The 23,471-nt window shown below is 39.3% G+C and overlaps 2 protein-coding genes across 3 annotated transcripts in view; one reads left to right on the plus strand and one right to left on the minus strand.

Annotated features, from left to right (window-relative positions):
* LOC131677531 (uncharacterized) overlaps positions 1-23,471 on the plus strand; it is a 462,464-nt gene that overhangs the window by 337,225 nt on the left and 101,768 nt on the right. For both annotated transcript variants that reach the window (XM_058957393.1, XM_058957394.1), the window contains one exon: positions 18,550-18,936. In XM_058957393.1, the coding sequence (XP_058813376.1) occupies positions 18,557-18,936 (380 nt within the window). In that variant the 5' untranslated portion in view covers positions 18,550-18,556. The remainder of the gene's footprint in view (positions 1-18,549; positions 18,937-23,471) is intronic.
* LOC131677534 (autophagy-related protein 16-1) overlaps positions 1-23,471 on the minus strand; it is a 405,805-nt gene that overhangs the window by 263,805 nt on the left and 118,529 nt on the right. The gene's annotated exons all lie outside the window — the stretch shown is intronic.

Raw genomic sequence — 23,471 nt, forward strand, 5'->3', positions numbered from 1 at the left:
GGAATACGAACTGGAACCAGCTAGAATTCCGGTTCATTTCCGGCTGAGCTTAACTGGGCTGTTGAACGATTTTGAAACAATTTTTTGGACTTCTGCCAGTAAAGTTCAACCGGAAATGAACTGGAATTCTGGCTGTTTCCAGTTCGTATTCCGGCTCCAGTGACACAACCGATTCTTACTAGAACCGGTGTTGTCACTGAAGCCGGAACACAAACTGGAACCAGTCAGAATTCCGGTTCATTTCCGACTGAGCTTAAATGGGTAAGCGGGCGACGTGCTTTGTTGCCACGTCCAAATGCGCTTTCTCGGTCAGCGTGGTAAGCAAAAGTTGAGCAAAGCGAAATTGATGCTGGCAAAGTTTCTGCGAGCATTTTGCGCGATTTGTACGAGAATTCTGGCAACGAATTCGCTCAAATGGAACAACCGTTTCTGACGGAAGCGGTTAAGCCAACCGATACTACTCACTTTTATCCAGAATCCAGCCAGAAATGTACGGCCACGATCTCTGCACGCTTCCTGCCACATCTTTGTCAGATGTTTTGCTCGATTCGTGCTAAATTCTACCAGGTAGAAATTGCCAGGATCTTTGCACAGTTTATGTCCGAGTTATGCCAGGGTTTAGCTCGGTTCCGGTCAAAATTTGCCAGAAAACGCGAGCGAAACCGAGTTCGCCCTAGCTAACCGTACTAACCCGACAGGATATGCGCAGAAATCTGACAGGGCTGCCAAACCAAGACTTACAGAAATCTAGCAGAGCGGTCTCTGCAAGAAAATTTGCTCACTGGGTTAGACCCAGAGATGCCAGATTTGCAGATATGTCTGCAAATTCACAGACTTTTAATTTTTGCTGCAGATTTTTTTGATGACGCAGATATTTGCAGATTTTTTAGTTTGGTTGCAGATATTTACAGATTTTTGTATATAAAGGCTTTTGGTTACACTAGTTTTCCTGACATTTTTTGTTCTTCCCAGACTTTAAAAAAATTATTGCAGACATTTGAAAAAAGTATCTGGCATCTCTGTTAGACCACTGAATGCAAAACGAGAGTTCTTTATATTTTGTTGCTATGTCATATTTACGCTGCTGACGATCGAACGGTTTTTTTGAAAACCTATCCAAATTCATCTATCGTTTGCATGCGCGTAGGTAGGTATTCGGTTGATTCCCAGATAATATTGAACTGTCAACTTTTGGTTAAAAAAAATTGGGTTGTTCTTTGCAACTAAGTACATATAAAACTACTGAGCTTTGCTGAAAGTATAAAATAGATCGAATCTTAAGGCTGGTTTCGTTTAAAATATTTTCGCGTTTTATTGTAATCATGAACGGGTCAATGTTAACCTAGGGATAGATCACTTGTGATGAATTTTTAGAAATTAGCGAAATTAAATGCATTTATTTCCATCAAACTAGAAATTCATTATCTATTTTGCGTTGCGTGTAAGACGTCAAAACCCTACAAAACTAGCCCTACAATCAACAAAACGTCGAACAAAGTGGATCAGCGTAGGACGTTTGTTAAATAAACTTTTCCGCGAGGGAATGCAAAGTTGATGCCAAAATGGAAATCAAATGCATTTTTTCTAATTTGATGTAAATTTGTTATACATTCCTAGAATGATCTGCCCCTACATGTCAACAGACTCTTGTGTACGACATTGACAACGAAATATTTTTTCTCGTTAAAATCAATTACACGTGGAACAATTCTTTCCCAATCTATATTATACAAAAAAAAGTCTGCTCGTGAAAAAATAGATTCCGCATGTCATGTTAAATTAAATAAAACTCCTGCATTTGATTATGGTGACGAAATATATTGAACAGATTGCCGTTGAACCCACGCGTCACCCCTATTGGAATGTATGGCGTTTTTCTACACTGATTAATTCTACTTCAGTTTTCCATCGATTTAGAGTCTCAAACTGATATATGAGCTACTTCATGTAATCAATGTAATGGTCATTTGCATTACTGCCGATTATAAGTGCAAAGCTATTTCAGCCACAGTATGGTACAACCCTTTTGAAATCATCAGAAGGGTACTATTCATTATGCGAGCGATGTCGGACAATAGACATATTGCCGGGTCTAGGTTATCATATTGGCTTCAACAGCACAAATGTCACGAGTTGTGAAGTCGAGTATAAGTCGGGAATCTATCGCAATACTCGTATATACATGGTCGGTGTTAAGTCAGACCGGACTAAGTGACAAAATATTGATTTCGAGAAAAACGAGTTTAAAGTTTGAATCGTAGCATCCTTTACATTATAATTGAAAATTAATTTTTGTCATAATTCTTGATTATTGTTACATATTCCAAATCTGGCAAAAGTCGAATGTAGCTGACGAAATTTCCTATCCAGTGACATCATTATCTCATTTTTTTATGTTTTGCGACCTAGTCCGGTCTGACTTAACACCGACCACATGTCACGTGGATTTGTCACACTAATTTTGTTGAAAGCAACGAAAATGGGGTTAAGGTATTTTCGTATAGAGAAGTTTCCTTAATGCAAATACGGCTCTTGATCCAAGGCTACAGATGCTTTTCATACCTCCAGAAGGCGGTATAGATTCATAGTTGCTGTACTTTTTTGCAGAACCAACTCCAAGCATTGTCGATCAGAGCACTACCCATTTCATAATCAACCCATTTTGAACAGCAACTAGGAGATACCAAACACGTTGGCGTGCAGTCGAAATATCGAAACCCACTCTCACTTAGCGTCTCTAATTTACAAGAATAATCGACCTCTTGGTTTCATTTCAAAGTTGTGCGGAATTTCACGGAACTCTATTGCCACAAATTGTTGTATTGTTTCCGTGTGCGGCCAATCCTGCCCGGTTTGGACGCCAAATGGCTTCACCTAAAGATCGAGCGAGTTCAAAAATAGTTCATATGGCTTGCTCTCAGTAATCTACCGTAGCGCGTTACTTTGAACCTTCCGCTGTACTCCAATAGATGTCGACCGATTGACCTCAGAACCTTAGAAGAAAAGAGTAAGACTCAACAAAGAGATTTTGTCATTAAGCTGCAGAACGGAAATGTCGGCTGTGTGGCTAACTAATAAGTTTTCATTAGAATACTTTGATGTCTTCCTGATTTGTGTGAGAATTGGTTACTTTTGGAATTATCTGTGTCTTGAATCAAAAATAAAAATGGCTTTCAATCATTATATGCCAATTATTCTACATTTAGACTTCGTCTCATCAGTACCTGGCACTAACTTACACAAATTTGAAGATCATTGCGTACATGCCTACCAAATTAAGCGTTACACTAATCTCCAACATTAAATTCCGAGTTTACAACACATAACTTTTTCCCATATAACCTTCTAAAGTGTCCGAAGTACACGTTCAACACAAGCACTTGTCCCTCAACAAATAAACAAAAAAAAACTCCAATCGCGTGAATAAAGTAAACGATCGCTGCTTCCACTTGATCTGCCATTAGAGGTTACTTTCGGGATGGTTGGCTGACGAAGTGCCCCCTAACAAGCAGCACTGAGCCATAAAACACAGGCGAATAAATCAAGCAGCTTTTATATCTCCATACACTATTCCTCGCATGTATAGTTAATCATGCACATGTTTTTTTGTTTCTTTCCTGCTCCCGCTTGCTAGGGCAAATGTTATTGCTTCCGTTGAACATCTTTATCTCCGTCGGGATGATTGTTTCATATCGGGCTGGAGAAAATACCACCCCACTAGAACAAACCAACTCGAAATTCCGAACGCAAACCGCAAAAGCGTAGAGAAGTTCAAAAGCTTCCCCGGTCTACTAGTTGGATAGATGGACCAATTCGTCCCAGCACCGCCAACATTCTACCGACAGAACATTCCCTGCCCCCTGCACACAAATGAGAGGAACAGAAAAACCTAGACTGTTATTATGTTTAACAATCTTTCCATGAAGTTGTTGCAATTGATTTAGGTACTCGACTCCAGGCTTATGAACTCGACACATCTCTCATATAATCGCACAGTTTTTTTTGCGCCACAGAGCGATCACCGGATGCGAGCGGCAAGCTAGCAGAACTAGGAGCAACACGAGAATGATATAAATAAATGTTTATTCAAAAACCACGACCCATGAACGATTGTTGCTACCACTGAGCGAACCGGCACTGCTGCTGGTCTGAAGCCTGTACGAAAATTGCAACCGTCCGGTCGGCCAGTGAAACCATAAATCCATTTGGATTAAGACAATGTTACTCTTCCCGCAATGAACCCCGTTTAGCAGTCGGCCGAACAGGAGGGAACATCATGCCCGGCCACCCCACGGTCGTTACAGCCAAGAATGGGAGCACACGAGAAGTTATCGAAGGCTTCGCGTGACTCCAGCAAGGGGTGAAAAAAAACAGCGTGAGATGTTGTAACGTAGTAGCTTCGATTACTAGCCCCATGCATTCATCTAATCGGGCAGGGGGCAACAATGTAGCGTCCTTTAAGTGGTCAAACAAATCCGTCACGGAAAGAAGTAGGTCACAGGTGCCCTGGGGAGTCTCGCTGACTAGCTAAACAAAAATTTACCAGACACGAAATTCTGTCTCAGGCCGTCGCCTGGTCGTCGTCGTCACCGTTATATTCGCAGCGCAACTTTTGTAGGTCTTTGGAGCGAGCGCGAAGTAAAAAAAACCGCAGCAAAACTGTCGATTTCCTTCTTAGATATGTGTACAGCAATTTTCTGCGGTCGCGCCGAACGAAGCTCGCGGCCAACCGCGAATTGCAATATTTGCATTCATAATCTCCCGTGCTTCGGTGGGTTGGCCCTTTCTCACCCGGAAGGCAGAGGAAACCGTTCATTTCAGGACCCAGTCGCGCACGAAACACCCTTCTCGCTCAAACAGAGATAACAAATGAGAGCAGCGGGAAAATTTCACTTTGACGCGTTTTTACACCGAACTGGTGCAGTATGATGATGACCAAGAACCAACCAACCAACCCGTCCCGGATAATGATGATGATTGTGGCTGTCTAACGGGCAGTGCAATGGTAGCAGGTCCAAGGGCTATTTACTTTCGAAAAAAAAACCTGCTTCAATCTGATTTTGTTCGGCTGCATACGCCCATTGATGCTGCAGGGTTCACATAGTTGCATCATTAGATAAGTTGTAGAGTACTCCAATTAGGCTTGCGGGAGCCTCGCTGATAAGTGTGTTAAGACCCGTTCGTGGTACACTTCAAAGGGAATCGGTAGGCTGCATAACTGTACACGGGACAGTTTTTCATCGAAAAATTAGCAAATCGGGCAAGCGAGCGAGGTGAAACAAAAGGCTCGAGAACCGTTACTGAATTGAGCCTTCTGCACAAAATGTTCGCTTCAAACTGGCGCTAAACCCCTTAACAGGGCAATTCTACATAATTCATTCTAATTTAAAATTTTAAACGAACTTGAACTAGAATTTAGAGCTGTGCTCAAAAAACAAAAGACTAATTACAAACTGAGCAATGAAAGCTTGAGCTGAACAGGTTCGTCGCCTATGGTCATTCAATATTCGCGTCAAGTCTTTTGTTTCTCGCTGACTGCGGCAAAGACGACGATGGCGTGGAAGCGAAACGAATCAGCCCACTTTGTTTAGGCACTTGCTTGTATTTAATGTGTAGCCGTACACTCAACGCTCTGCTGTTCTGCTACTGTGTGTCGTTTATGCGAAGCAGGTCCTTGAATGAGATGAGGTTTCCATCTTCAGGTCAAAACGTGGTTGAGCTCAAGCTCGCAGTGATGAGTAGAACATTTTCAACAAGTTAATCAGTTAAATTTTTGTCGATGATGCGTTTTAAGAAATAGTTCGTTTCATGTATAATTCAACGATAGGCTGATGTATTGATACCGTTTAATGAGAAAATACTTGTCAATTTGTTGTAATAGTTACAGGGTGACCGAAAATCTTCGTATTTCGGATAACAAATATTTTTTTATTAAGATCTTCAAAGTTAATATACGTTCTTCATTACAGAAAAATGCTTACTAGGAAGTTGAATATGTTTACCTCAAAATGATCTCCCCGTACTAAGACACACGCATTCAAACGTTTCAGGAAGGTTATAGATTTAGAATAGAAGTTTCGATCTTACCTCACAGACCGAGAGATAATGGTTATCAAAGGGCATTAACAAACAGACACATTTACTTCCAGGGAGTCACTTGGGACAGTTGATGTTTCGGCTGTATTTGAATTGTGTGCATTTAATGTTAAAGACTTCAGACTGGTGCAAAGTATTAAAATCATATTTGCTGAATGGAAGATCGCAAACTCACGCTTGGGGGGCACGGTTGGTCCATTTTCTGGGGGCACTATAGGGCATTACTATAATGTAAATTTGTATTACCTAGACAGTAAAATTTTGCGCAATTTCGGACGAAAATTTCCAAAACAAAATGAAGAGGGCATAAAGAACGCAATTGCATCTGTTCAAGATGGTAACAGTATTCGATCAACCTCTAAACAATTCAAGATTCCGGCGATGGTCAGCTATTTTCGTCCGCGTCCCTTATCACCAATTTTTATACAGTGATTCATCAGCAGTGCTATCTTTGAAAATGAACAACCTTGGTTATGCAACCAATTAATTAATTAAATAATTAAGCAATCATTTCGTTATATTCTGAATTGCACATATTTTGTCGTATGTAATTTTAAATGTACTTTCATTTGATGGCATTGTAAGGGAACACGTATCCGCCGGTTGATGCCAATCGAGCTGACATTTCTTTAGACTGAACAAACTAATTTATTTGTTTGTTTAGTGTTTATTCGACCAACTAGGAAACGAATCTACTGGGTCTTTAATGCGGGTGGGAAATACGCAAGGTCTTGTCTGAGTGAATGACTTATGAATTATGTATGAGGGTGAAGAATTGACAATTCGCAAGAATAATTCAAAACCAATTCCAAATGTGCGGCAATCATTTCAGCACGAGGTACAAATGTTTTATTGACATTGAAATTTAATGGATTACTTTTAGTCCATTAACTCGTCAGTCAATTATACTGAGCTAAGAATAAGTACGTACTATTTGGAAACGGGGGGTGTTTGATTCGTGCATGATGTTAATATCGTTTAGGAACGCAGCATTTATATTTTTTCTGTTTCGCGTCTTCATTGTAATATCGGAACGTTTACTCGAACGATGTGGAAAATTTCAAGTTACGGGATCTTAATATACTTGTGATTATACCAATAAGGACCATTTATAAATTCTGCCACGCTATTAGAAGGAAGAGATATGACTAATTGTGACATAAATGGGAGGGGAGCACGTCATATGCTTTGACGCAATCGGCCGTTTTACGCACGATTGCGCCATATATAGGCAATTCCATAGAACATGAACACTTTTGTGAAGGAAAAACTAAAATAATTTGATTCGTATTAGACCAAGGGGAAAAATAACGTGGTAGTATGACAGAGAGTTAGTTAGTATTGGGTAATCTTTGCGTGACATAATTTTTGAATGTTCCACCATACCACTTTTAAACTCATTGTTTACGGTCCATTTTACATTGTCAATAACACTCCCGACAGCCGGCTGTCCGGAGTTCAAGTTGTTTTCGATGAAACAATCTCGATAAACGATTGGCCAGAGTTTAAACGCCTAGAAAATTTACGTATCCTACAGTCAATAAACTATTCAAACATGCACGAAAATATAGTGAAGCGAATCCTGACTAACAACCCACCCGCTACCCAATCCGTGGTACTTATGGGAGTGTCACTGAGTCGGGGCCTTCCGTTAAGTAAGTACCACATCAACACTTCCTTTCTCATCCCAAGTTACGGTAAAGATGGTCGTGGCCCGCAATGGTGGCTCTCAGGCGAAACTTTCGCTTGGACTGGATCAATTGTTATTCCCAAACAATGCTCCTCAAGTAGTCTGGCTGGAAATGAGAGTCATCAGTCTGCAATCTACGAAGTATACCGTGCTTGCGCAACGCAACCTCTAAACAATTCAAGATTCCGTTCGAAGCATTACGTGCTCGTGTGAAAGGAAAGTGCTTGTCATCAATGAAAGCACGTAAGATATTTCGCGTGAGTTAACAATATAATGATTTAAGGTAATGGAATAATTTTAATTCAAAGTAAAAGGAATTAAAAAAAAATGCTCCGAAGCGCATACGTGGTCCTTGCACTACTAAGCAACCACTTGAGCCGGAATGCGCAACGTCAATTCCACACTCTGGCGACGACAAGGACATCGAAGAAGTTATTCGCAACTGCAAAGCCAGACGCAGCTGCTGAAAAAACATGTTTTTTCAATATGTCTTTTCACGGTTTTACAATTTGTCACATCATTTGCCGCTTCCTCGTTTTATTACCTGAATCAATTCAATGGACTGCATTTATGATTTGCGCTATTTTTTAAATACTTTGCAGTATTCATACTCTTCGAATAAAAGTTAAACCGCTGATTTTCTAGGCGTGTACATTGTTTTATTTCACCTCGAATATAGTGACCTATCGTATCCCCAGATTTTAAAAAAACATCGAAAAAAATACCTTCACCTTATTGGATTTAGCTTGAAAAATATTTAGCCAGGCATAAAATCATTATTGCCAAAACGTTGCCCGATGTGTAACCTATTCAACGAGTGTTTGTTTGCCTAAATCAGTGCAAAAAATACCATCGGACAAACTCGCCAAAGAAAACTGACCTACTTGGGCGCATTCTACGCTAGAGATCATTTTGAAAATCTAATTTTAGCGGAATGGTAAATAATGTTTTGAAAAAAAAAAACTAAAATTATTTGTTTCACAATAGTTTATCAATTGTACAGCAAATCATACCAGAATAGTGGAGAACAGTTCATGTTGTAAAGAAGGAATGAGATTTTTTGAGATTGAAGCTGTAGAGCTTGGTTGACAGGTGGGCTCCCAGTCAGAATCACTCACTACAATTGCATACGAGACGGGAAATGTCGCCAACTAAAACACTGCGTAAGCTGAATTACAGCGAGCCATGATTCTGGTTGTGATATTGAGTGTGCGATTCAGTTCAGTGCGGACGTCACAATCGCGTGGGAATGAGCGTTTATTTGTTTGCGCTTTAAACCGCGTTAATCCAATTGTAAGTGGTTTTGCGTTTATTAAATCATCGGGGCGTTACTGTGTTTGCGAAAACTTGGGCGTAGATGCGCGTGGATGATTGCGATTGCATGTTCGTCGTATTCACGTAACATCGCGAAGGGCTCGAGCGTTTGTAAGTTAACGTGTTCGATTGCATGGGATTGTTTGTACCTCGCGTATATAAATTCGATTTTATAACCGTATGGCCATTCGCATATTTGTATTCTTGAATAATCGCTAATTCTCAATGTGCGGCTCAGATGCTTCGAGAGAGTGAGTTTTCCCATACCCCTAGAGTTTTCGGTTATGTCGCCCTGAAGCTCGTTGTCTACATGAGCGATTTTTTTTATAATGGTCCTGCTGAACGCATGAACCTTGGCTGCGATCACCGGCGGCCAAGCTTCCGGATGTGACAGTTTCATGATTTCATGGGGACACGCGTTTATATAATGGTACTTGAGATCACGTTTGCAAATTCGTAGGTATTAAAACGGTCACTCATTCACAGAGGCGTTTTTATGTTTGCGAAATGATGCGTGGATGATCGCAATTGCATGTTCGCGTTTGCTACCAATGTTGTATTATCGCGCAAGAATCGAGCGTTTATATGTTAACGAGATTAATCGCGAGGGCGTGTGTCACTTCGTGTGTGTATTTGTATAACCGCGTATTTCAGTGTATGGTTCAGATCTAGAAGAGAGTGAGTTTCCCCATAACGCTAGAGTACCGGCCATGGAGCCCCGAATCTGGATGCTTAGTGTATATGAGTTAAGTATTTTAAGGTAGGAGCACCCGGACGAGCACGATTTATGACTTTGTGAACTCACGGTTAGACCTATGATTTTCGAGATGAAACATTTACTAAAAGTGAGCAGGACGCATTAGCATACGTAAGTCTACCACATACAATTCCACCAGGTATGCCGTGCCATTCTGCAAGCGCTGAACAATAGAGTGTCCCAAAATGACATCATGTTAAAAAGTCATCGGGCTTACTTCTTAAATGAAAGGTTAGGGTATTGGGACCACTTTCTTCTTCGGAGTGAGTTTGCTAAAACGCTTCCTACTGGTGGCGTGTGGCGACTTTTGATTTTTTGAAAAAATGGGCCGATTTTGGATAAAATTTCAAATTTATGCCTGTTGAAGTGGTCCTGAACTGTCTTAGATTTTTTTTCAGCATTTTTAATTTTTCTGGAGATCCAAACGGAGAAGTTTGGTTAGTTAGTTTGTACAAATTTGGAATTATAAGAGCGGCAGGGCCATTAAAACTTAGTAAAAAGTGAAATTCTTAGTATTTTTCAGTATTTTTTCCTCAAAACTGGGTATCTACAAAATTTTAAAAGTACAGAAAACACTTTATATAGTTGAGCCGAATTCAAGGGCGTAATTTTGCTGAAGAAAGTGTATAGCTACGGCCAATGGGGTATAAGTTATTTACGTTTTTGTTAAATAACCTTTTGACATTTTATGATATTCATAAAAAATAACACTGTTCTACAAAATAAAACAACTTAAGTGGGCTTAGTCCGCATATTATTTTTCGGAAAATAGAAGGAAAATGATGAAAAATGGCGTTTTTCGCTTGTCTCTAGTACATCAGAAACGGTTTTTATGAGCATTTGACGATTTTTTTAAAAAATATTTTCTATACTAATAGCCACCTAGCGGGTTTAAAAATCACTAAAATTAAACAAATATGTCGAGTTAATGGCAAGTTATGGCGTATATTTGAGGGCTGAATTGATTAACGTACTTACATTTTGTATATAAAGTCTTATTTTCATGTTAGGAACTTTGAAGTGGAGAAAAATGCAGAAGAGTGAGGTGAGTGTTGAAAAACTGATATTTACTGTTTAGATCACATAATTTCGATATAGTCAAATTTGTGGCAAATATCCTCGAAAAAGTTTTTCAACAGAATACAGCGCATCTTCTGACACAATCGTTTTGTTGAAGATGCCTCCTAGAAGTAATTATGGAGAATTAACTCTTCAAAAAATAATTAGAGACTTGGCGTCATTAGCAAAGTTATTGTTTTTATAATTTAAGTTACAAAAAAAATCATCAGATGCTCATTAAACCTGGTTCTGACATACTAAATACGCACAGAAAACGTCATTTTTCATGTTTTTCCTTCTATTTTTCGAAAAACAATGTGTGGTCAAAGCACATTTGAACTGATTTACTTTTTGGAACAGCATTATTTTTGATAAATTGCTAAAAATGCCAAAGATTATCTAACAAAAACTTGAATAACTCATACCCCATTAGCCATAGCTATACACTTTCTTAAGCAAAATTACGCCCCTGAATTCAGCTCAACTATATAAAGTGTTTTCTGTACTTTTAAAATTTTGTAGATACCCAGTTTTGAAGAAAAAATACTGAAAAACATTAAAAATTTCACTTTTTACTAAGTTTTAATGGCCCTGCCGCTCTTATAATTCCAAATTTGTACAAACTAACTAACCAAACTTCTCCGTTTGGATCTCCAGAAAAATTAAAAATGCTGAAAAAAAATCTAAGACAGTTCAGGACCACATCAACCTTTCATTTAAGAAGTGAGCCCGATGACTTTTTTAACATGATGTCATTTTGGGACACCCTACTGAACAAGTTAGCTGAAGCAGAAAGTTTCCTTCGTAAAAAAGGACGACGACTCAGCTGAAGATCTGGCACCATGCACCACGGAAAAGTCCATTCGAACCATCATTTCGAAATACAGATAAGTGGAAACCGTCGATAAGGTACTGCCTTTTGCTCTATTGGACAAACCGGATTTCTAGAAAGACGATCAGCGACGGACTAGATGTTATAAACACCGGGAAAACAGATGGCAGTTTGAAAATGATACGACGTACGATATTTCTTATTATTGTCCAAATAGTAAAAAGGGAAGCAAGCAGGTTTATCACGAATGGATAAGAAGAATGATCAGAATTGCTTTACTAATTTAGTACAAAAAAGTCTAAAAGATGCGGGAAATTAAGTAGAGAGTTCTATTTTGTCGCTTTTGACGACATGGGGACAGGAAAAAGTAATTTACTTATTTTTAAACAACAATGTGCCAAAACCAGGAAATGCAGAATGGTTTTCTTGCTTTTCAACACAAGAATCAAGCTATAAATGTTCACCATGAAATACGGTTAACATAGCAATTAATAATATTTACTACACCAAAGTACATGCAATTACCTAATACAATGAGACAAAAATATAGCATGAACGTGATTTAATAAACTTAAAGGAAACCAATATACATGAAAATACTTGTTCTCCGCTTTAATATGAGTGAAGGAAATTGGTAATCGGTTTTCGATATTTCTCGCGAAATGTCAATTCCCATCTTTCATACCTGATTAAGCGGGTGGGCGTAGCGTAGTTGGTAAATCGATTGCTTTGTACGCAGCGCACCTGGGCTCGAGTCCGACCCCGCACATAGGGTTAGAAACTTTTCATAAGAGATTTTTCTGACCCGAAGAGGCGAATGACCTTAAGGTTAAAACCTCTATAATCGAAATAAAAAAACCTGATTAAAGTGATGGTTCCACTCAGACAAGACCATGCGTTTTCCCTATGCATATTTAGTGCCCTTTGGATCAGTTCCCTCGTTGGTCGAATAAACACTAAGCAAACGTACAATTTAGTTTGCTCACTCCAAAGAAATGTCAACTCGATTAGCATCAGCCGACGGATACGTGTTCCCTTACAATGTCAACAATTGAACGGCCATTTAAAATTATATACATTTTTGAAAAAAATTAAATGAAGACTACTACTTATTTTTAAAAAAATAAGAACGGAAATAATTAATTAGATATCCAAGTGGCTCATTTTCTAAGATAATCAACGTCCCTTACCACCTAAAGAAAAAAGGTGATAAAGGACGCGGACGAAAATAGCTCATCAACGCTCAAAAAACAATAACTTAGAAATTTTACCTCCAAAAGTGAAATAAAAAACCTTTTCAAGAAATGAAATGAAATTACTAATATTTTCTAAATTGAAAAGTGCAAGGGATAGGCTCTGGTGTCTTCGGCAAAGTTTCTTGAATAACAAGACATAACAGCACTGAAGCAGAATATTTGGCTTTTCAAATAAATTCTTCATCGAAACTACGCTGGCTCTGAAAACGACCAATATGTTAGTGTATCGACAGCAGAAGTTCTTTCGAGCATATTTGGCCGTCTCTCCCGGCAATGATCACACCACGATCGGGGTGTCTGCCCTATTCACTTGTTGTGATTGTCTTCGATGAAGCTTCGGTATCCTGGTACTTCCTTGAACACATGCCTTCATAAAACATTTTCTTTATACTCGGTTATTCAGCAATGGAATGCCGTCCCTTTTAACCTACAAAAGGTAAGTAATTTCAAGAAGCATCGCTCCTAAGGCCCTGTGAAATTAAAAGCCTCTTTTGGTCGTTTAATCAGTGAGAGAATTGAAAGCCCGAATATGCTCAATGTTTTCTGTTTCTAATTATAATACAACATTGGTAGCAAAAAGTTCATTAAAACATGAGGATTGTAACCCGTCGGGTCTCTGAGACCCCAATGTCTTTTTGAGGGGTTACCGATGTTCGTATGGTATTTACTTCCACATTGATACGAGCAGTGTTGCCACACGGACAGGTTAAGGTATAGATTAGAGATTTTCGAGAAAACAGGATATTGGTACAGATTTTTGGCAACCTCTAATTATAAAACGAAAAGGGTAAGACATCGTAAAAAATCTTCGTGTATACTCTTCTTGCGGCTCTGGAAAGGACCGACGTGTTGGTGGTACGATAGACAGCAGAAATGAATTCGTGCTGTTACACTGATAACGACAACAAAACACAGAATGAACCATTTTTATACAGGCCATTTTTTGTGCCAAACCACCGCCCGGTCAAACCATTCGGAATTTGATTCGGAATCCTGAATGGAATCAGTATGGATTCCAAATCAAATGCAACAACCGTTTATGAGTCGGAATCGGTTGTTGCATTTGATTTGGAATCCATAATGACTCCATTAAGAAATCCGAACCGGTTCCGAAATGAGTTTAACTGGGCGTTAGTACCCACTGAGACGTCCAAAAAAAATTGTTTCAAAATCGTTCAACACTGGTCCAACGATGGACGTTTGTTGAACGGTTATTTGTACGTTGTCCAAATTGGCCCAACGAACGTCCTTCATTGAACAATTTTGAAACCAACCGTTCTTAGAGGGTAGTTATCCTACGGAGCGGCGCTAACAACGCAATAATATACCCAGTGAGCAAATTTTCTGGCAGAGACCGCTCTGCTTGATTTCTGTAAGTCTTGATTTGGCAGCCCTGTCAGATTTCTGCGCGTATCCTGTCGGGTTAGTTGAGCTAGGGCGAACTCAACTTAGTTCGCTTTTCCTGGCAATTTTTTTTATTCATTTCGTTTATTTGGTAGGCACAAATGCGTTAGCTTGGCGGTGCCAAATTCTTTTGTTTTTACATTTTGGATATTTTAAAACTAGGAGGTTACAATGTTGAAATATTTTTTTTATAAAAGAGAAAAATTTTACAGCTATCTTAAGACTAGAAATAAGATTCTATATACAAGAGAGGGGGCAAAAGATTTTTTTTATGAAAAAATTTAAAACAAGGAATTCAATAGTAATAGTTTTTTAGGAAATATTTACAGTTATCTTAAAACTAACAATATAGTTTGGTACACAAAAGAGGGAACAAATATTTATGAAAAATTTCACCAGTGTTTTAAAACTAGGGATACAATTCTATTTACAAGATTGGGGACAATAGTTTTAACAAAGAGAAGAAATTACAACTATCTTAAAACTAGGAATACGGAATACGAATTTGATTTTTTTATCGGAGACTTATGCTTGGTCATTTCCAAAATCGGCGTAGAAGTAGTTGTATCAAGGACAGGGGAGAGAAGGCGTAGATGGTGACCGGGAGAGAGGAGCAAAACTTGCAACTTTCGGGCAAACGGGAGATCAGCGAAACAAATTAGCGCCTCAGTCTAGTAGGTCGGATTGGCGGATGGTATTCTTCGGACCCGCGGGGAATCCTTCAAAAGACATCGGACCTCGAGTCGCTCTCGCTTCAGTTTCCGTAGTGGTAAGGGCGACGGCGGTTACATAGTGGCAGTCTGGAGCTGATCGGTTCCACAAGGCAGAAAGAAACTTCTAAAAACGAGAAATAGAAAGAGAAGCTGGCAAATTTTGACAGGAACCCTGGCATAACTCGGACATAAACTGTGCAAAGATCCTGGCAATTCCCACCTGGTAGAATTTAGCACGAATCGAGCAAAACATCTGACAAAGATGTGCCAGGAAGCGCGCAGAGATCTTGGCCGTACATTTCTGGCTGGATTCTGGATAAAAGTGAGCAGCATCGGTTGGTTTAACCGCTTCTGTCAGAAACGGTTGTTGCATTTGAGCGAATTCGTTGTCAGAATTTTCGCACAAATCGCGCAAAATGCTCGCAGAAACTCTGCCAGCATCAATTTCGCTTTGCTCAACTTTTGCTAACTTTCTGCTTGCCACGCTGACCGGGTACTAGCTCACTGCTCTAATAATACGCGTCAATCATGCGGCAGATAATGACCGCATTCATAGATCCCATTTTTTCCATTTTTATAGTAGTCGTGCATTTCACGGGATGGGACACAGAATTGTGGAGAATATTTCCTATCAAATTGTACAGATTCTATATACCGGTTTTAACGGTAAAAGAACGGCTCTATCACCTTGTTATTCCAGAAACATAAAATTCATAGGAATTAATTCTAAAAATCCAATATTTTTTTGAATAACATCAAAATAGCAGACCCAAAATTGTTGAGCAACATCAAAATAGTAGACATCGTAATAAAACTCTGTACATACTGTATTTGAAACACTTAAAAAAGCCGACATGTTAGAGGTTCGATAGACAGCAGAAGTTATTTTTACCTAGCCAGCATTCACAGTCATCCAATGGGGTGAGGTCCATTTTAAATGTTTTCTCATTCCAAAGTAAGCTTATTTAACGTCGATCATGGAATCAAACACATCAATTACTAACCAATAAAGTCTCATATTGTTTAAATAGAGTAAATATATGAGATTCTTGCACAAATGGCCTTCCGTGAAGATCCTTACCGTAAAACGGGGTATCTTTGATCAAATGAGACTTTTTTCAGTAACGTGCGATAAGATGATTCCCTCTAACAAAATCATCAAAACAAAATACAAACCATATTCTAAACATGTTCAGCATCTACCGGCAACGATTATTTTGTCATTTAATGTACCTTTTATGAACATAAATTCAAATTGAAAATTTCACGCATCGTCTCAATCTGTTCAAACAATTCCTTGTATATTAATGAAATCAATCAACTTCAACTGAACTAATCACTTTTTTAGAAAACGTAAATATTTTTGTCCAATAATTTATCTAAAAAGTTCGAGATTTTTACTGCTAACTATTTAATTTCGACTATTTTCTCGAAAAAGTTCGATAAAAGTCGGCCGTATCCTTCCAGGCAATTTTGTTTTTCTACGAGACAACACAGTATCGGGCCATAAAATTGCCTGCAGAAATGCAATTTACATAACATTTGGAGCGTTATTTCTTATTTTGATGCGCATATTTTGCTGATCAAAGTTATCCCGAAAGCAACGAATGAAAATTTACAACAAATTTATTTTAATTTAATAGTAAAATGCAATAAATTACCAAATAATTTGGAAGTTTTCAATCTACGGGTACCAGTACTTGTTTTAAAAATGCAAACAGTTGTGTCTACCTGATTTGAAGAAAGTTATTCGAAAAACTGTTATAAAAATTGATCAATGTTCCCCCGTTTTACGGCGTTCTGACGAAATTGAATTCAGTTGTGGTAATAGAAATTAAGAATGATAGCATAGAAGTCTAACAAGGCGCATAATAACCTCAAACAAATATTTAAAAATGCAACCAACACAGACCCTCTTAACGAACCAATCTTCTGTTCAGAAATCCATAGAACAATGATTAAACTGCTACTTCTTAGAAACGCCTTGGCCACGTTTCTTTAGAACGAAACAACACCAGAGTAGAACAAACCAACGAGTGACCGCTCCTGCTTCCCTCCCCCAACACCAACCAGGCCCGGTTGCGCAAATTTTTTGAATGAACTGACCTCCCACCGGAATCGCCCCTAATGGATGTGGTGTCCGGCGATAAATTGGCAACACACATGACTATTTACTCCATTTATTAGCCGGTACGAGCGGGAGCTAGCTAGAACTAACGAGCTACCCTTGCCTGGAATGGTTTGATTCTGTCCCCTCCGGGAGACAGCTTACACCGCTTATTCTACGGAAAGGCAGAGATGTATCAGGTTACCATTCAATAATATGAATGAGCGCACTGCCGCCTAACCACCAGAAGCTGGTACAGAAGGCGCGGAGCATATGTTGTATCGCTCGGCGGGCATCGATTTTACATATTTTCTGGTGTCCTCTCGCTATTAAATAGGCCCCAACCGGCGAGGCAGAATCGAAGAACATTAGAGCAACGCGATCTAACTGGACGTCGTATGCCGCTCTCGGCTGTTCTTGGATGCTACTCCCGGGAAACTTGCCCACACCCACATACCCACCAAAGCTGGATGCGATAGTCCCTTTTTACGGTCAATCGCAAATGACTTTGAAGGGAAGCTAAAAGATGAGAAATAAATTGCTGGAAGTTCCGTTGGTCAAAGCCACAACAGCGCGGGGTCCAAGGACGGAAACAATACTCGGCCGCTGCCGCACAGATAACGAACCACTAATTGCGGATGACTTCTGCCTCTTTTGGGATGTTCCAGCCAACGGTTCTCGATGGAATTTGCGGTTGCTGGGTACATAAATTTTTTCTTTCATGTTTTTTCTCATATTCAATGTCAAAAGTTTATCCCTAATAGCTAGTTGTAACATCTGGGGAAATTTGTTATTTGCTTGTTTTTTTCGCTACTTTTTATGCCGGACAAGGGGAAAATTCCGAAGCTGACATGTAACCGCCCTTACCTGGACGGAAGCAAGATCCAACAGGATGATTTAATTTCATTCTTTATTTACACGACTTCAACACCACCGGCAGAGCTGAGAAATGCATGGGCCTACATCTGAGCCCATTCGTAATTAATAAACCGATCTTACTATCGGTTGTTGTGGTGAATATTTACGTTTCGAGATCCAATTTTATTGACAGAAACAGTTTTCTCTTCACGATCTGGACGGTTCTCACGATTATCTCTGCTGCAATTGAAAGTGAACGTTCCATTTGTATGTCGTTCGTGACCTTTGACAGCCATCCACAAACCGTTCAATCTTGATCGACCATCGATTCATCATAAATGTCAAACCAGGCGCATCTCGATAATAACTAATCAATCTTCTTGCACCCGCTTGACAAATTAAGATATATTGAATTGAACCTCCCGTAATAACACTGTCATTTTATTTTCCTCTTTTTTTTCAGAGCAACCATGCTTCCCAGATCGCTACACTCGACCATCCTAGCTTGCCTACTGCTAGCGTCCGCGCTTAGTATAGAAGGTGCCAAGCGACGATCCCGACTCGATTTGCCCATCTCGAAGCCCGCCGATGCCCCGCTAGAGGACAATCTGGCGACAGCTTCCGGTTCCGATATCAAGTACGAACGGGTGGAACCACCAGCCGCGGCATCCACGGCTGCCAATCCACCGGCCGCCGTTGCTACACCCGTTGCGGCTGCGGCCACGTCCACCGAAACGGACGCGGCCAACAGCTCCGGTAGTGGTAGCGCCGAAAACAGTTCCCAGATGATCGACGAGTACAGCGACGAGGATTGCGATCCGGACTTTGTGGCGTTTGAGCTGGTAACCGGGTGAGTATGGGTGGTATCGGATTGTGCTCGGAAACTTCGTCAGTTTGTCAGAGGGGTTGTAAGTTGATTAGTGACGACAGATGTTCCGGCCAGTAGGGGTGTGTGACCATTTGATCGGAAGCGATTCATTTTTGGGGCATTATTTATGCTAACCTCATCTGGCTTTGTCCTTGAAACAGGTTTGGGGAAAAATAATGCAAGTAAGGAAATTCACATAATTTCGTACATACTTCTACTTCTATTTTGGGATGAACAGGTATGGCGGAACGGAAATTCATTTAAAAATGTACGTAGGTATAGCTCATACTTATATCTTCGAACAACCTTGATTTGGCGGTTCAGATGGTAAGACACTGGTCCCATAAGCCACTTGGCGTATGTTTGAGTTCCAGCCAGGAAGGATTAGCAATGGTCAGTTTGATCGTAGCACCAATCCTGCAAATGGCCTATTCACTAAGAATGGGTTGTGAGGTTAGTCGAAACAAAAGGTAAAAACTCCGTCAAAGTAATTAAAAAATGCATCTATTCGGGATTCCATAATTCTTGAGCGTTTTTTCAAAACGTCATATCTGCAATGAGTTACTCTCTTTGTTTACTCTCTCTTTCGATTTTTACGGCGTCACTGTAACACTTTTCACTTATTTTACAGTACAGATCGAAAGACGGTGGTTTTAGCTAGCATATTAAGCAAAGAGCTGAGGGATAAATGTTAAAGTGACCGAATTATTAACAGAAGAGAAAGTAAACAAAGAGAGTAACTCATTGCAGATATGACGTTTTGAAAAAACGCTCAAGAAATGTTAAAATGACCGAATTATTAACAGAAGAGAAAGTAAACAAAGAGAGTAACTCATTGCAGATATGACGTTTTGAAAAAACGCTCAAGAAATGTTAAAATGACCGAATTATTAACAGAAGAGAAAGAAAACAAAGAGAATAACTCATTGCAGATATGACGTTTTGAAAAAACGCTCAAGATTTCTTGAGCGTTTTTTCAAAACGTTATATCTGCAATGAGTTACTCTCTTTGTTTACTTTCTCTTTCGATTTTCACGGTGTCACTATAACATTTTTCACTTATTTTACAGTATAGATCGAAAGACGGTGGTTTTAACTATCATATTATGCAAAGAGTTGAAAAAACGCTCAAGATTTCTGCTACGCGAAGCCCAGGGATGCCAGATGATTTTTTTTCACATTTAATAAAAGCTTTCATTTTTCTTCGGGACCATGACTTGGAATCGGTTGTTGATTTTGGGCAAGAATTTAGCCAGAAACCAGGTAGGATTCCGAATAAAATTGTCTTCTACATGCACTACAGTAAAGACCCGATTTCAACAGCTCCCGATTTTTTCTGCCCCTCATTTTGTCATTTTTTGACCAATTTTGTCTTCCATACTGCCGCCCCCCATTTTTATCAGCGTTTTGACCCTACTTCGTCAGCCTCATATGAAAATTCGTTGTGGCTCTAGCAGACGAACCAAGTTAAATTTGAATGAATCCTTGAGCAAACTTTTCTTATCTTAGAGATGCAAAATAAAAATATTTGTTTATCAAATTTTGCACTGTAAGACACCTCCAGAGAAATGTATACTAAATAATCAGAAAGGGCTATAAGGTTATGTCTAGGGACTATCGAAGAATAATTTAACAGCTTCGGTTTATTAGAAAGAAAGAAAAAATATGTTCCCATTTGGTTAGCCCAGAACATTTTAACACCATGGAGCTGTTAAAAACTGGTATTCATTGTAGAAGGAAACCATTGATCAACGATTCAAATTATATTCCGTCCTTCATCCCCGCGCGTAGGGTTAGAAATATTTCTAACCCGAAAAAGTGTCAAAAGACCAAAAGGTTATAACCTTTGTAATAGCACTGCGATGAGTATATACATATTTTTATTTTATTCACGTAACTACACGCTCAATATAGTTCTCGAAAGCGAAATCGACCCAGTACCCGCCATCTTGGATTTCAAAGTGAGGCAAATGATCCATTTTCATAGTCAACTGACAACTCCCCTTTCAAATGACACCCATGTTGATGATGGATTTCAGCATTTCGTTGTAGCCGGGATCCGCCATCTTGGATTTAAAAATGGTGTCAATCATCAATTTTCGTTGTCTGCTGACCCATGTTTATGGTTATCAGTATTTTGTTATAACCGTAAGCCGCCATCTTGAATTTCGAAACGGCGTCAATCATACATTTTCATACATCCATCTTTCAAATGACACCCATATTGATGATAGTTTTCAGTATTTGTGGTTGAAAAATGCCTTCTTGGATTTTAAAACGGCGGTAATAATCAATTTTCGCCTTCTACTGATCACTACGTTTCAAATTACACCCATATTGATGCTGGTTTCAAGTGTTTTGTAGTAACCAGAAGCCGACATCTTGCAGTACAAGCGTTAGGAATATTCTAGTGAGTGACAGATGATTCTAGTAGTCACTTTAAAATTTCCATGAGGTGACTTATAGAGTTGCGATTCTGAGAGCCAACGATCACACAACAACCACCTCACATAAAATGAGTCTCGGAATACTTCGTCGTGAGTGAAGAGACTAGTAAGTGACGTTATGGTGAGTCAAGCGAGGAGATGTGAGGTGACGATGAGAATAGGAGCCCAATAGCTGACCATTATCCCACTCTACTTTCGCGCACTACCTCTTTGCGTACTGCTTACAGGGCTGACGAATTGAAATTTGTGTTTCAGTTAAAAAATTGTTTTTCGCATGTTGCGTAAAACTAAAAATCAGTGGAATTCTGAGTGAAACTTTCGAACAATCTGTGTAAAACCAGAATATTTTCCAATTTCTGTGTGAGTTATAGTCCATTAAGACTCATTGTCAGTTGCACTTAAATTGTTTAAATACAAATACAAAATCTGGGAATTTTTTATAAAAAATACAAAAATCTATCATCTGTGAAAAAGAATCTGTGATTAAAAATTGTTAAATAACTGTGACATTACAGAAAAATCTGTGAATGTGGCAACCTTACCCAGCTAAGCTCAGCCGGAAATGAACCGGAATTCTGGCTGGTTCCAGTCCGTACTCCGGCTCCAGTGACACAACCGATTCTAGTTAGAATCGGTTGTGTCACTGGAGCCGGAATACGAACTGGAACCAGCCAGAATTCCAGTTCATTTCTGGCTGAACTTTACTGGGAACTGTTTATGGTAAAACCTCCCAGTTAAGCCCAGCCGGAAAATGAGTCGGAATGCTAGCTGGTTCTAATTCGCAGTCCGACTCCAGTGACACTACCGATTCTAGTTAGAATCGGTTGTGTCGCTGGAGCCGGAATACGAATTAGAACCAACCAGAATTCCGGCTGAACTTTACAGGGCTAGAGTCCTGTCTGTGTATTATAGAGTTCCGTACAGAGGAATTCGCAACACTGCATTAAATGATGGCTACTTTTTGTTCCTGGCAGTCACAGTTGTTGCTGTAACTTTGAGTGACTTCTTTCGAGTTACACAACAAATTCATATGGAGTGAATTGAAAACTCCTCACCTGTTTTTTGTAAAGGGTCAATGGAATACTTTATGCTGACGTCACAAATGAGCTCGGGTACTCATTTTTGACAGTTCGCTTGTACTGTTTACATGGACTTAGAAAAATGCTTTGCGATTTGCTTGGAGCGAATCTAGTCGCATACAAAAATTTTCTAAGTCCATGTAAACAGTACAAGTAAACTGTCAAGAAAAGTGAGGTTAACTGTTTCAGTAAAGAACCTAATAAGCATACTGTCAAAATTCACTTTGCGAGAAAATTAAAGACAAACTTTTTATGAAAGAGAAAAGTAATAAAATGCTGTATTATTTGTAATACTCTTCCATAAAATTTATTATACATTGAAACAAAAAAGTATAATAAAATGAATAAAGTGTCTTGTTCAGAAATATTTTGCATAATATAAAAGAACAATGTTTGTTTGCTCAGCACGATAGCCCAGTTAAACTGATTCCGGAACCGGTTCGGATTTATGAATGGAGTCTGTATGGTTTCCAACTCAAATGCAACAACCGATTCCCACTCAATCGGTTTCAGAATCGGTTTTGCATTTGAGGTGGAAACCATACTGGTTCCATTCAGGATTCCGAATGGTTTGACCGGGAGGTAGCCATCTGACCTGTTCGATAGGTAGATTTGGCTACTGAGGGCGCACTGTTAAACATATACACTGAGATATCACATTTTATATTATCTAGTGATCAGCGTTGCCAGATGTGAAGACATGTTCTCATTTTGAAGACATTCGAAATGTTGTGAAGACGTGTTTTCATATTGAAGACAATTTTTTGCGGATGTCTGACTGATTTCTGGCAGAATTCTGGCTCAAAACCAAAAGCGATTCAGAATTCTGGTCGGTGAAGACATTTCTTGAGCGTTTTTTCAAAACGTCATATCTGCAATGAGTTACTCTCTTTGTTTACTTTCTCTTCTGGTAATAATTCGGCCACTTTAACATTTATCCCTCAACTCTTTGCATAATATGCTAGTTAAAACCACCGTCTTTCGATCTGTA

The sequence above is a fragment of the Topomyia yanbarensis genome, chromosome 1 (genome assembly GCF_030247195.1).
Source record: "Topomyia yanbarensis strain Yona2022 chromosome 1, ASM3024719v1, whole genome shotgun sequence".
NCBI lineage: Eukaryota > Metazoa > Arthropoda > Insecta > Diptera > Culicidae > Topomyia > Topomyia yanbarensis.